Genomic DNA, 13161 nt, shown 5'->3' with positions numbered 1-13161 from the left:
TGTAAGCGTTTGCTTGGGGAGGGAAAAGCCTGTAGGGCCAAGTTCTTGGGCCTGCCAGTAGGACTGCATGTGGTACGTGTGAGTGAAGGAATTGGCACACAGGTTCTAGAGATGGGAAAAAATAGAGCGGGTCTCCTCCGGTCTATTTGCGCACTGGTGCATGGTTTTGTTTATTAGCCGAGTCTTACATATGGCAACAGTTGTTTTGTTTCCTTTCTGTGTGGGGAAATAGTCCAGTCAATCAACAGGCTAAAAAAGATCCATTGAGCTGTAGGTAAAGGACAGCTCCGTAGTTGCTTTTCAGTAGTTTTAGTTCTTTAGTTAAAACAGTATGAAATACTAAGCTATATCCTGGATCGGATCCCTGAAAGAAACAAAACTATTAAACAGAAGTCTCTGAAAGGAATACAGCAACCCTGGAACGGAATGTGAGATAAAACATACGCTTAAGCTAAAACAAAATAAACTGATATATCCTGTTGAAAATATTTTCAAGGACGATTGCAATAACTTTTTTTTTTCCCCCCATTACCTTTGTAGAGCTTCACTGCTGATCTTCAGCTGTGATATTAAAAGTAGTAGTTATTCTTTTAACCATAGGTTAAAATTCTCCTGGTGGCAAAGTAATAATCACTTTTTCTCCTCGTTGTCAGGTAACTTGGAGAACCCCCTCTTTCTAGGAGCTCATATAATTGTCCTAGTTTCCCAGTGTCTGGAATACGAGTGCAGATGTTACCCCTTCCCCTCAGGAAGAGTACTGCCCGACATCTGACGGGGAACATTACTGAGAGCACTCTAGGGAATACATCTTTCCCCTTAGCGTTGCATGCAGCAAACAAACAAGGATTTTCCTGGAACCTGAGGTTGGTCATCAGGCAGTACAAAACCGAAGTGCATGCTGAACCCAGTTCCCCCAGCCACAAGTCTGTTTCTCTAGCCTTAGATTAAGATAGCCACCCTAGATGACTTGTTTTTAAGTAACGCAGTATGCAGACCAGGGGTTTTATGTATTGGTATACTGAAGTAGAAGTGTACCAACCCTTGTGGTATTTATTCTGTCTTGGTTAATCTAACCTTAACAGGTGCAGGAGTACTCAAAGGAGTGTCCTTTAAGGGCAAGAGCAAAGTGGTAACAGTAGATGGAATATTCAGTAACTTCTGTTGCTAGTACTCTCTCTGCCGCTCAGCTCCACAAGCAGCACTGCTGGGATCCTCAGTGCAGATTCCCCTGCCGCTGTGGAGTTCATTTAGCTAGCCTTTTCTGATTATTTATATCTGAGGTTTCTGAAATATTTTGAAGTCTGATCCAAGCCAGTTTATGTGAGTATAGTACAAACAAATTTGAGAACTAGTACTTAGTTTTGGATCTAATCTCTTGGAGGACAAATTTTGCTACTTACCACGTTGTTGGTAAGCACCGTCAGCCAAAACAAGTCCATGTTTTCTGATGGCAGTAAGACGGTGGAAGGCCACACAAGCCTAGGTGTAACTTAATGCTATTGCATGCGCTGTGCACTTGAGCTGGGTTATGTCCAGATATCCTTAATGTGTTGGTCTTTTGTCCCCCTCAAGGTGGATTTTAATAACCAGGAAATGGAAGAAAGTTGTTTTTGTTGACTGAGATACTCTTTGACTTTTTTTTTTTTTTTTAAAACCTTAGCATCTAGTACTAACTTTTCCTTATATCAAGTACTAGCATCAGGTTGTGCTTTGTAGAGTTCAGTCTTTTCTTTTCCGTGTAAAAACACTGCGGAGGGGCATAGCACTAGAAGCTGACATAATGACTGCCCCATTTGACTTGCGGGCAATAAGACTGTATTTAGGAAAGCATTGCAGTTGTACGGTGCAGTAACAGCGCTGCAAATATCTGTCTTTTCAGGTGAGACAGCAGATACTTTGATGGGTCTCCGGTACTGTAAAGAGAGAGGAGCCTTAACTGTAGGAATAACTAATACAGTTGGCAGCTCTATATCACGAGAGACAGATTGTGGAGTCCATATCAATGCCGGACCAGAGATTGGGGTTGCCAGTACAAAGGTAACTACTGAATTTATAGATGTCACTCTTTATTAATTACCATGGTTGTTTTTGACTGCGCTTTTTAACCAGGTGCATAGTCTCTCAGTGCTGAATTTTTAAAGACAGCCTTGACTCAGTCTATACGACCAAAATAGTCAGAACTCAGCAAACTTTCAAAAATAATAAAGCTACCAAATTATATTTTAAACAGGGAAGTTTTGGTCATTTCGTTCTTTATGATCTCAAGAACAGTTTTGCTCAATGAAGGAAAGGGAAGTCCTTAGTTGATTTGAAAACAGCAAAGGGAATGAAATAGGGTAGCTAAAACTGCTGAACACGAAGCCACAATTATTAATTATTGCTAGTATGGATTCATCATGGATTAATTATTGCTAATATGGCACCTTCTAAGAAAAAAACTTTCTGTAGAAGGTGCTCGTTGTACCTCCCGACAACTTCTCTTGTTTAAGATGTTTGTAGTATTGGAGGGGATCCGGATGGTGGTTGGGCTTCTAGAGGAATTCGGAGAGCAATTAATTGTAACTGGAAAAAATAAAACTGTGTTAGGAAATGGAAAGATGTAAAACAAAGTAGGAGAAACCCTGTTTCCTACAGAAGTGTCCAAACACTTTTATTTCTTAAAATGAAGGAGAAAAAAAAAAGTCCAGGGAATTTTAACTTAAAATGAGTAAAATTACTGACTCATGATATGCCCAATTTCAGGCTACGTTCTCTGCTGGACCACTGCTCATTTACCTGGTAAAAGCACTCAGCTCAGCAGTAACAGGAGAACTGGGCTCTTTGTCTTTACAAAAATCACTCTGTGGAAGTTTGTATTGGAGCCGTCTCTCTGTGAGGATTTTGCGAGGCAAGATATATAAATCAAATTACGTCCCAGTTAGCAAAGTCTCTCCTCTCTCTATACCATTTGTAAGATTTATCACGGTGGGACTGCAACAGCACTACTAAATACAGTTCAGAGAGAACAAGCTTAGCTGGAACCTTCAAAGAGCTGCTAACCTCACTGCAGCAGCGACGTGTAATTTTTAATGCATTACTGGGAAATGGGCAATTTTGCATATAGGCAGATCGTTATCCAAACTATCCCTGAAGGTATTTGTTAGCTGTTATGTCATGGGCCCCCCCGTTAAATATTTTCAGTACCCCGTCCTCTTTCTACCAGCCACTATTGATGATTATGTAGATAATAAACGTGTGGCTAGCAACGCTATTCGTTTTCTTTTTCTTGACTCTTGCCAAGAGTTTTTTTCTTCTGTAAGGGAAATATTATGAGGAAGCAACATTAAACTGAAGGGCTCTCAGAAGGAAGAATTTCCTAAGAGGCAAGAATTCGCTCCTCTGTCTCTAGTATCGTTTGTCCTGGGTGCAGACTCAGCTTAAGGTCTAAAGATCAGAAAGGAAATTATAAGACAAGGTTTGGAAACAGCCCTTAATGGCACCGCTTTACTAAAGAAAATGTGATATTAAAATGATACTTTCAGCAAACGTGGGAATGGTCTTTTAAAGAAAACCTGTATTTATGTCTGCCTAACAGTGTTATTCTCTGGTTGATGCATCTGGCTGCATGTGATGTAGTATAAAATAACTTGCCTTGCTGCATTTCATTTCGATGAAGTGCTTCTGCATGGTGAAATCTGCTTTGATTTAGTTATATTTAGAGGCGAGATGATGTCAATCTGTTACATAAATTCAGCCAAAAACCACATTTGAGTTTAATAGTTCATTGGGGAATTTGATCATGGAAAATTCATGAGTCTCTTACAAGAAACTCTTGAACGAGTTGTTTGTGCCTGGGTTGTTTTCACGTTGCCAACATTACAGTTTGGAGATAACTGAAAATTGCGTTTTCTTTCTGGTGATGTGGAGAGTTACCAATATTATGCACGTTTGAAGCATGAACTTGAAGAGGTTTTGCCCCAAGGTTGTATAGACCTTCATTTTGAGAACATCTTATAAACTATCCAGGCACTGTTAACATTTCTGGTTTGTGCTATTTACTTCTGTAACCTTCAACTGCACGCTATCCAAAACAAACATTTCATATCTAACCCTGCTAGTCAGTATAACTGAAGCTTTTCTAGATTCTTTTAAAGCTGTTTAAATCTCCCAATATTTCAACGTGAAAGTTTGGTCATTGTTTAGAAAGGGCTAGAAATTCTACAAAAATTAATCGTACATCTAACGAACCTCAATCCCAGGCTGGCGTTATGGCCCATTTCATAACATTTGTCTTTTAAGGACTTCAGAGGCTAGACTCCTGCAATAGCTGTTGAAAACTATGGCTCAAATGCTTTTGCAGATGGAACTGTCATAACGTAAGCGCTAGTTTCACTTCGCTTGTTTGTGCAGATGAGCACGGTTTTTCCCCAAAGCCAGCGATACCAGCCACTTACCTTTTCAGTAGCCCCAGCCGAGGAAACGGCTGGTGGGCTCCTTGAACACAGTCCAAAAAAATTATGCCTAGCTGTTGTGTTGCAGCGGCCAGCTGTTGTTACTGGTGGACTTTTCCTGTACATCTCCAGTCATTGAGTCTGACGGTCTTCAGTGTTTTCAATACTGCTTGCTCACATACAGAAAGAAGGCCACAGGTGTGGTCGCAAAAATGTAAGCTTTTAATTAACAGTTTAATGGTTGCCAAGGAGTTTTTAGAAATATTCCACTTTGCTTGTTGCCAAGGCCCTGTGAATTTCATGTTCTTCCTGCTTGATTGGAATGAAAAGCTATAGTGAAAGCTATAATTTGATAACATGCTAAGAATAAAGTCAATAACTAGTCTAAAAGTTATGTTTCTGAACTGCTTCTCCGAGACGACTTAGTTTTCCTCGTATAATCTGTTGGTGGCACGGCACTAGCAAAGCCGTCTTAATTCCCCTGTTGTCCAGCTGTTGCACGATAAACCAAAGTTTAAATATTTAGAATTGCAAGCGTCCTACCTTAGTCACCCTTAGTGCCACTGATCAAGGAGGGGGGTCCGAGAGCTACTCGCAGATTCACAGGATGTTGTAGTAGGTGACAAGCGCATGGCTACATGTTTGTCTCCCTCTCTCTCTTAGGCCTACACCAGCCAGTTTGTTTCTTTGGTGATGTTTGCGCTGATGATGTGTGATGATAGAATCTCTATGCAAGAAAGGCGCAAGGAAATCATGCGTGGTCTAAAGGGACTGCCAGGTAGGAAACATTACATTTATTGTGTTCTTGCCAGGTGAAACTGTGTAGTAGCAAAGGAACTTCAGGAATGCCTAAACCTTGCTCATACCAAGAAACTCATAGTGGAGAAAAGACTGAGGGGATCGAATTTGTGGGAGGTGGTTATTAGCGTGAACTTGCAACCGCATTCTCTCTGATGCCTTCAGACTGCTCAACTGGGCTATTAAAGTACTGGGCCAAATGTTCACGCGAGTCACTGCTTTATGTGTATGTGAGGTAGAAATAGCATGTGCAGTTTGAGGGGCATGAGCTTAGAAGCACACGCAAGTTTCGTTCTTCTCTTTCTTTCTAGACTTGATTAAGGAAGTGCTGAGTATGGATGACGAGATCCAGAAGCTAGCAACAGAGCTATACCATCAGAAGTCTGTCCTCATTATGGGACGTGGCTACCATTATGCTACATGTCTGGAGGGAGCTTTGGTAAGAGATTTCTTCGTTTAATGCTAGTTCAAATGTGCTTAGCTCTGGGCTCGGATTTGAGCGCAGGAAACGACACATGGCTGCAAGTTGATTTACAAGCAGCTAACAGCTATGGTGCATTGCGTGGCATACCGGGTCAAGTAGCTGGAGCTCATCGTAATGCTGTTCAGAATTCTCCTGAAGCAGATATCCAGATCGCATAACTGTTCACAGGTAAAATGCAGCTGAGAAAGTGCATTGAAGGGGTGTATTTCCAGTGTTCACATTGGGAATGCTTTTGGTCCATCGTGGTCTACTGTGGCAGCGCACCCTCATGTAATCGGTTCCTTAGACTGCTGGAGTGGCGTTTCCAGAACTGCTCAGCATCCACAGCTGAGCACGTCCTTCCTAAAAACTGTACATTGGCGTTTTTACCTTTCAGGATATTCCTGTTGATATTAGCGCTATGATGATACGTATGCAGGCTGACTGTAAATCACAAGGCCTGTGGTGGGTTTGGCGATAGAACTGTAAGTGTTGATGGCACGTCTTCTGAGCAGCTCGGCCCAAGTACACTACTTGGAACTAGGTTTTCAGGCTGGCTTGTCCAAACAGGACCTGAGGAGAGCCTGAACAATTTTTACAAGGTTAATTGCTGCTTTTCCCTAGAAAGTGGAAGAAGCTCCTGAAATGGGGAAGAAAAACAAACCACCCACTTGGTCCTAAGCTTTGTCAATTGCTCTTTCCCATTTAGAAAATTAAAGAAATTACCTACATGCACTCCGAAGGGATACTGGCAGGTGAGCTGAAGCATGGTCCTCTTGCACTGGTGGACAAACTCATGCCCGTTATCATGATCATCATGAGAGACCACACATATGCAAAGTGCCAGAACGCTCTCCAGCAGGTGATTGCGCGACAGGTAAGTGCCGGTAAAAGTTTAGAGTGCATCAGGAGTGTTGCTTTTGATGTAAAAACAGTTTTACTGTGCACTCAAAGTATTTGCTTTCAAGAATTTGATATTTCTCTCCTCAGTCCAGCTTAGATCAGGCTTGCTGCAATCGGGTAGCTGTTTTAGTGGCACTGCCTAAAACATGGCTTCAGGAGATAGTCTTTCTGGGCTTTTTAGGTGCAGTTTTTTACAATATTAGAGAAAGGGTAGAAGAGAGATTGATTAACGTCTTCATTGTCATCCTTAAGCTGCAAAAGAGAATACCTTTGTAACAGGTTTTATAGGGCAGTAGTAGAAGTTAGAGCCAAAGAACGTTTTGTCAGTGTGGATTAGGTCTAAAACATTAGCAGATATCTCTACCAAAACCTGAAATACTAGCTGGCTTTCAGTTTTAAGTCTCTGTATTTCACTAGCTTAGGGAAAAAAAAAAAAAAAACAACCCACTAGTAACCTTTTGTTTTAAACTCTGCAACTTTACGGTTCTGTCAGGTCTCAGAAAAGGTGACCCTTCAAACTGTACAAAACATGCCCTTGCAGAGTTCTGGTTAAAAAGAATTCAAATAGGTGCAAAGTCCACTGGTATAAGGCAAGAGGTACAAACTGCGTTAGGTTTCTGCTTACCCCTTAAAATATGCTGCGGTGGTGCCCCGATTGTTTTATTCCGAACGCAGTGAAAAGCTCCTGTCGCCAACAATCTGAACAGAAGCAAGAAAAAAAACCTTTCAGAGCTGTTTTTCTTAGACATTTCCCGTTGTTGCAGGGGCGACCTGTAGTGATTTGTGATAAGGAAGACATCGAGACAATTAAGAACAATAAGAGAACAATCAAAGTTCCCCATTCAGTGGACTGTCTGCAGGGGATCCTGAGTGTTATCCCCCTTCAGCTTCTGGCTTTCCATCTTGCAGTTCTCAGAGGCTATGATGTAAGTACAGCACTCCCTTCCTAGCCTTCTGCACTGTGCATTCGCTAGCTAAGGAGCGGGAATAGATGTGTTGGGTGAGGTTGGCAGTCTGGGGGGTTTGTCAGCTCTGTATGATTGCTCAAGCTACTGGAAATACCAGGTTAAGTGGTAGACCTGGCAATTGCAGACGCTTCCTGTGGACAAAGCTTGAACGACAATCCAGTATACTTGGCCGAGTCTTGTGCAGTTTGGGTTTGGACATGTGTTTGTTTTCTGGACTCATCACAAGCGTACTGTTTCTGCAGGGCTTGTAGGAATCTGAAAGGAAGCTAAAAATCCGCAGAAGGATGTATGAAAACCAGAGTCTGTCTGTGTTAGGTATTTGATCTTAATACGGGCACTGGCCTCTGCCATTTACTACAGTGACCTTTTATCTTTGGAGCCACGTACAATGTACGTGAAAGGAGCTAATTCCTTAGTTCTCTTGACCAGGCCATCACATCTGAAAGGGATGGACTTTTCCTGCACTGATTATGCTAAATTAACATGAAAGCGTGTTGTTAGTTTCAGTTTAATTGCAGAACAAACGTTCCCCACATTACAAAGTTATACACAAACAAACAAAGTGTATAAATACTCACAAGCATCTTCTCTTCTCCTCCCTCTCTGCAGGTTGATTTTCCAAGAAATCTGGCCAAGTCCGTAACTGTAGAGTGAAAGATCATCTGAATCATAGGGGCAAAGGGGAATTAAATGAAAGACTTTTTTTGGTACCAAAATAACTTGATTTTAAAGTCCCCTAGGTAAATCTTATTTTGCTAAATCATTGTTTGTGTATAAGATCACCGTAATTCCATTACATTAGTGATTGTCAAATTGATTCCACGTGCTATGTCAATAGCTTTGGGTTTTCTGAACACTAGACTTCCATGAAAGATGTTATATGGTTTTCTTTAAAGATTTCTGAGTCTTCTAGGTAAGGGGCCCTCCGCTTTACTTTAAGATAATGTCATTGTTTCTTACCCAGTGTGGCTCATTCCTCTCGTTGCTGAGAAACCATTGAATGAGTTACCTGTCATGCTCTCAGGCAGTGAAGCAGGATACCAGAACGTACAACTGGAACAAAAGCTGTTATTGGTCATGCTCGTGCAGATATTTTAACAGTGAACAAAATTGGAACAAGAGTTTGGGTCAATTTCTGCCTCATTTGCAAAAGGGAATTCAACTGATCTGTCACGCTTCCTAAATCTTAGGCACTTGGTAAATGTGCTTAAACAGAAAAAAATAAAACGAAACAAGTCACATCAAAAGGATTTTAATCTATGCCAAATACCTAGCAACTGACAATCGCGTAGACTCAGTGGGCCAAAACGTGTTCTGCAAAACCAGCACGTATCTCTAGTGGTGCCCACAAAGACAGTGGGCCTCACTCCTCCAAGTGTAAATGAAAGCAGCATCTGACATGGTATGGGTGCTTACCAAAGTGTGTGTGTGGGGGGGGGGGGGGGGAGAGGAATAGGAACAGTGCTCAGGGTTTTTTGTTTGTTGGGTTTTTTTGGTTTGTTTTTTTAAACAAGTCCCACTCATTCTGCGTTGCGGGATAAAGATTTTCTCCCCTTTGAGCACTGTGGCATTATAAACAAGTCCTAGGGAACTGGCTTTATAGTGCTACAGGCCACTTCCTGGGCTGAACACGTACAATAAAGTTTTTGCCTTGTATCTCGCAGTTAGACAGCGCTCAGTCTTCCTCTCTGAGGCTTACTACATTAGACCAAGTCCTTTAACAAATGCACAAGTGGGTCTGGTTTATTTAGAGCAGTTCAGACAGTGGCAGTGGAGCATCTGACTTGCTGTCAGCTTCTGCTGGTTTAAAGTCAGAAGAGGTTTTTAAAAAATAAAAAAAGGTTCAGTAGCCAAGATAATAGCTTTAATACCAAGTTTGCAGATGATCAGGCATTACACAGAAAGCACGCCTTCAAGACCTAACACTTTTTCAGTCATTAAAAGGCAGTTTCCTGTGTGTTTCCTAATACAAACGCGCATATTTCCTACCAGCTTGTTGGGTTTTGAATTAGTTTTACACAGGCAGTAGAAAAAACATCATAGTGCAAGGTGTAAAGCAATGCTTGGCAAACAGTAGAGGATGCCTCAAGGTCAATTACTGCCCCCGAAGAATTGCTTTAACAACTACAGTGTTTGGGGACTGTTCTCTACCATTGGAAACCTAGTTCTCCTTGTGCAGAATGCTAGATTATTCCTAAGGTACGGTAATCCAGGCCAACTCATACAACAGAGGACGATTGCTCAAAGTGAGGTGGTTCCACAGACTGACTGTGGCAAGTCTATTTTGTATAAATTGAAGTAACCTATATAACTTCAATTCAAGATCAGCTCCTGGCTTAGTTTTATTATGTTAATAAGTTGTTGTGTGCCTGGAAGCAGCTTCTCAAGCCAATATGTATATGTTTAATGATAACATTGTATTCAGTTTATGAATGCACTGTGCTGCCAGCGTCTGCTTAAGAACTAAGCAGTAAACATAGCGTTTTATTTGTACCGCGTTTGCTTATGAGAGGCTAAGTCATTACGTGCCTCAGCCTAAACGCAAGTAGCCTCCTCCACATCATTTGAAGAGGATACTTGTCTTTCAGGAAAAACAATGCCTGTTCAGTGCTAAAAATGTGAAGAGAGGTCCTCTTCCTTCTCCCACTCAGCTTGCTTAAGGAGGGAAACCGTGAAGGTCTAACATGGAGCGAGGGGTTAGAACCAAGGAAGGGTCCCTGTCCCCCATCCCCCCCCCCAACACAATATAAGGACTTGCAGTATCATAGCCTGCGGTGTTGCTAGCACGGATTCTAACGTGAATGAGTCCTGCAAGAGAATTATTTTGAGCCTTTCTCCTACAGCAGTCAGAAGAAAAGTGGCAAGCACTGCTCTTTACCTAGCCTTGTACAGATGATTGTCTGCTAGCTTACTAAGCCCCCTAGCAAACACGATGGTAGACAGCACTGTTAAAAATACAAGTTGGTATACAGTAAAAGTTTGATAACGCAGGCTGTTAAATATTTACAAAAATAAGTTGTATACAAAGAGGACCAAAGAAGACGCTACTAAGTTAGAAATGTAAATCTGACACACTCATGTTGGATGTAACTGTACAGATATTGCTGAGTTATTTGGTTTGATGCTATGATAGACAAACCCTAATGCTTTGTAATTTAAGGCATTAAAACTCATGACAGATTCTTCATTTGTCAGAAGTAGAGGTATTCACCCCCTGCATTCTGCAAGTTGCCAGCAAACTGCCTGGAGCGTACAAAACTCGGCTTGCCAAAAACAGTGGTTTAGTCGCTACTTGCGACTAGACCATCGGACGTTGTAATGCTTAATATCAAAGAATGCGGTGGAGCACGCTTGCTATGAAGAATTTTTCTGATGAGCATGGTAGGGAATCCTCAAAGCATCTCACTGTTGTTAATTGCCATGCCTGTGTGAAGTGAGACTGTATAAAGGCCTCTCTTAGCTTTCCTTACCTCATTTTGTCTAGATGTGTTGCATTTTGATGAACAGATGATGTTTCTCTTTTCCCTAGACAACTTTTAGAACGTCTTGTGATATTTATTAACAGCCAGTCAGTCTTCTGCTCTCCAGAATGAATGTTTTGCTTACTGAGCCAGTAAAATTCCCTCCTTCCTAACTGAGGTGTTTAAAAATGCAGTAGCCCTCTCACTAAAATTGAGCCACAGGTAAATACAGATACGGGCCTTTGTCATTTGCAAGAGCAGCTGCCTATTACTGCATACATTTGTCAATTTTTTTTGGTTCAAGAGACTGTTTTCCTCATCTATATCTATAGTAAAGTGATGCATAAGCCAATAAGTCTTTAGGTGTGTGTTTTTTGTTTTTTTTTTTTAATTAATTACTGAAATCCAGGGCCTTTCAGGCTCAGCTCATGTTGTTTCTGCCTAATAGGTCTCAGTCAAATTCCATGCCTGTTAGTAAGGTTATTCCACAAACAGTAGGACATTAAACCGTGCATGGTATATAATATGGTCAGAAAGTTATTTATTTATTTTTTTTTTCCTTTCCTCACAGCTACACTAAAGAAAGGCCCTGAATTTATGAGGTGAATAAATACTGGCTGTAAACATATTCTTACAGACAGCCCCAGACAGTATTTGGGTAATTGTCTTGGTAAAATGCAACAGTGACATGGCAAATGCAGTCTCGCTTTAGTGTGGTTTTATTTACTTGAGGATAATTAAGTACCACTGACATGGAGATATATCCTTCTAGCCAAAAAGCTGCCTCGGAATCCTTTTTTTAAAGTCTCATCCCCTTTGTATTTAAAGGGCTAACACAGCTCTTTAAATACAAAGGGGATGAGACTTTTTTGTGTTAGCAAAAGCTTCAGATAGACCATTTCAGAGTCAAGTTGTAGGGATCTCATGGATATGGCACAACAAGTGATCTTGCTGAATTAAGAGCCTTAAGATTGGCCTAGACAAATTAGGTTTGGTTAAGCTGCAGGTTGTCACACCTGAAGGCATAAGGAAGCTCAATATATTAATGCAAAATTAGGCTTTTTCCCCTCTCTAGCTTTTAGTGGTAGTCCTTCGCACCACAAGTAGATGCCCGTCAGCAGCACAGAAGATGGCTGGGGCAGGGGGGGGATTTAAATCAGGCCCTTCAAGTGGTTTGTCAGTGTTTAACTGTGGCTAATTTTAGATCCTACCTGACCGTACTGAACTTGCCTCAAAGCATGGAGTCCCTCCCCTCTATGAGAAACGAGAGGAAGAAGAAACAAAAAACTACTTGGTTCAAATAAAAGGAAAGAAAACTATTTGCCTTCAATTCAGTTTGTGTAAACAGACATTTGAAATGGCAGTTCTTACCATTTCTTCTCTTCTAGACCTTTTTGCCTCTGCTTGTACATACCCAGCTGGCTTGGTTTGTGGGGACCAGTCTGTATCTTGTTTCCTGTTATGTGCTGTATGCAGAAGATGTCTTACTTTTGTCTGTAGTGTTTTATAATTTGGGTTCGTCTTTTTCGCTTACTTTTTTGTATCTCACCCTTTGAATAAAATCAAGTGCCCTCCATTAAACAGACTGAATTACTGGTCTTTAGTTAAATCCATTTAAGAATAGGTAACCCCTATGAAAGTTAAGGGCGGTACGTAGCGAGCAGAAGAACCTAGGGCTTAACGCGACGCTCTCCTAACCGGCCAGGCTGTTTTTCATGTCTGAGATAGAATATTTTTCAACTGTCATTTTCTAACCCTGTTTTTGCTACTAACCAAAAAGAGGCAAGAAGGAAGCTTTTCCACAGAATACCTCTGTGAGGCAGAACAGTCGCTGCTACTGTACCTTAATTCAGCTTTGACGACCATTTTTCTATCACTAGATAAGACAAAATAGCATGACCCACGCTTATTGGTCTTTCCACGCAACTTCTGACACTCCCATGGTTCCTTTTCCAGCCGGTTGGTGGCTGCCCCCTGTTTAGGTCGGGTACAGTCATGCTGGGAACGTCTCTACCAAGCACTTTAAAGCGGGCTGCTTCACAAACAGGGGCAGTGGAGGGCTACAGAACCGATGCTGAGATGGTACTATTAAGTGCACGTTCTTGTAAGAAAACAGCTGGGGGCTAAAAGAGATTGTT

The 13161-nt window shown here is 41.4% G+C and overlaps 1 protein-coding gene and 1 long non-coding RNA gene across 3 annotated transcripts in view; one reads left to right on the top strand and one right to left on the bottom strand.

The window, feature by feature from the left end:
• Positions 1 to 12613, top strand: part of GFPT1 (glutamine--fructose-6-phosphate transaminase 1) — a 37926-nt gene extending 25313 nt beyond the window's left edge. Inside the window, exons 14-20 of one of the 2 annotated variants that reach the window (XR_011136466.1) lie at positions 1880 to 2037; positions 5094 to 5208; positions 5540 to 5667; positions 6401 to 6568; positions 7359 to 7520; positions 8172 to 11625; positions 11887 to 12613. Coding sequence is in view for 1 of the 2 variants with exons in the window: in XM_068920672.1 (XP_068776773.1) it covers positions 1880 to 2037; positions 5094 to 5208; positions 5540 to 5667; positions 6401 to 6568; positions 7359 to 7520; positions 8172 to 8216 (776 nt within the window). In the remaining variant the exon portion in view is untranslated. Of the gene's footprint in view, positions 1 to 1879; positions 2038 to 5093; positions 5209 to 5539; positions 5668 to 6400; positions 6569 to 7358; positions 7521 to 8171; positions 11626 to 11886 lie in introns of those variants that run through there. The other variant, XM_068920672.1, reaches the window with a different exon arrangement.
• Positions 5204 to 8206, bottom strand: LOC138062453 (uncharacterized). Its single transcript, XR_011136468.1, has 3 exons — positions 8141 to 8206; positions 7220 to 7293; positions 5204 to 6846 (listed from the first exon to the last, which is right to left on the bottom strand). It is a non-coding gene; the product is annotated as an uncharacterized lncRNA (long non-coding RNA).
• Positions 12614 to 13161: the final 548 nt, after the last annotated feature.

The sequence above is a fragment of the Struthio camelus genome, chromosome 27 (assembly GCF_040807025.1).
Source record: "Struthio camelus isolate bStrCam1 chromosome 27, bStrCam1.hap1, whole genome shotgun sequence".
In the NCBI taxonomy this organism is placed as follows: Eukaryota; Metazoa; Chordata; class Aves; order Struthioniformes; family Struthionidae; genus Struthio; species Struthio camelus.
Note: the sequence above shows the minus strand (reverse complement) of the source record. Positions and strands in the feature narration are given on the sequence as shown.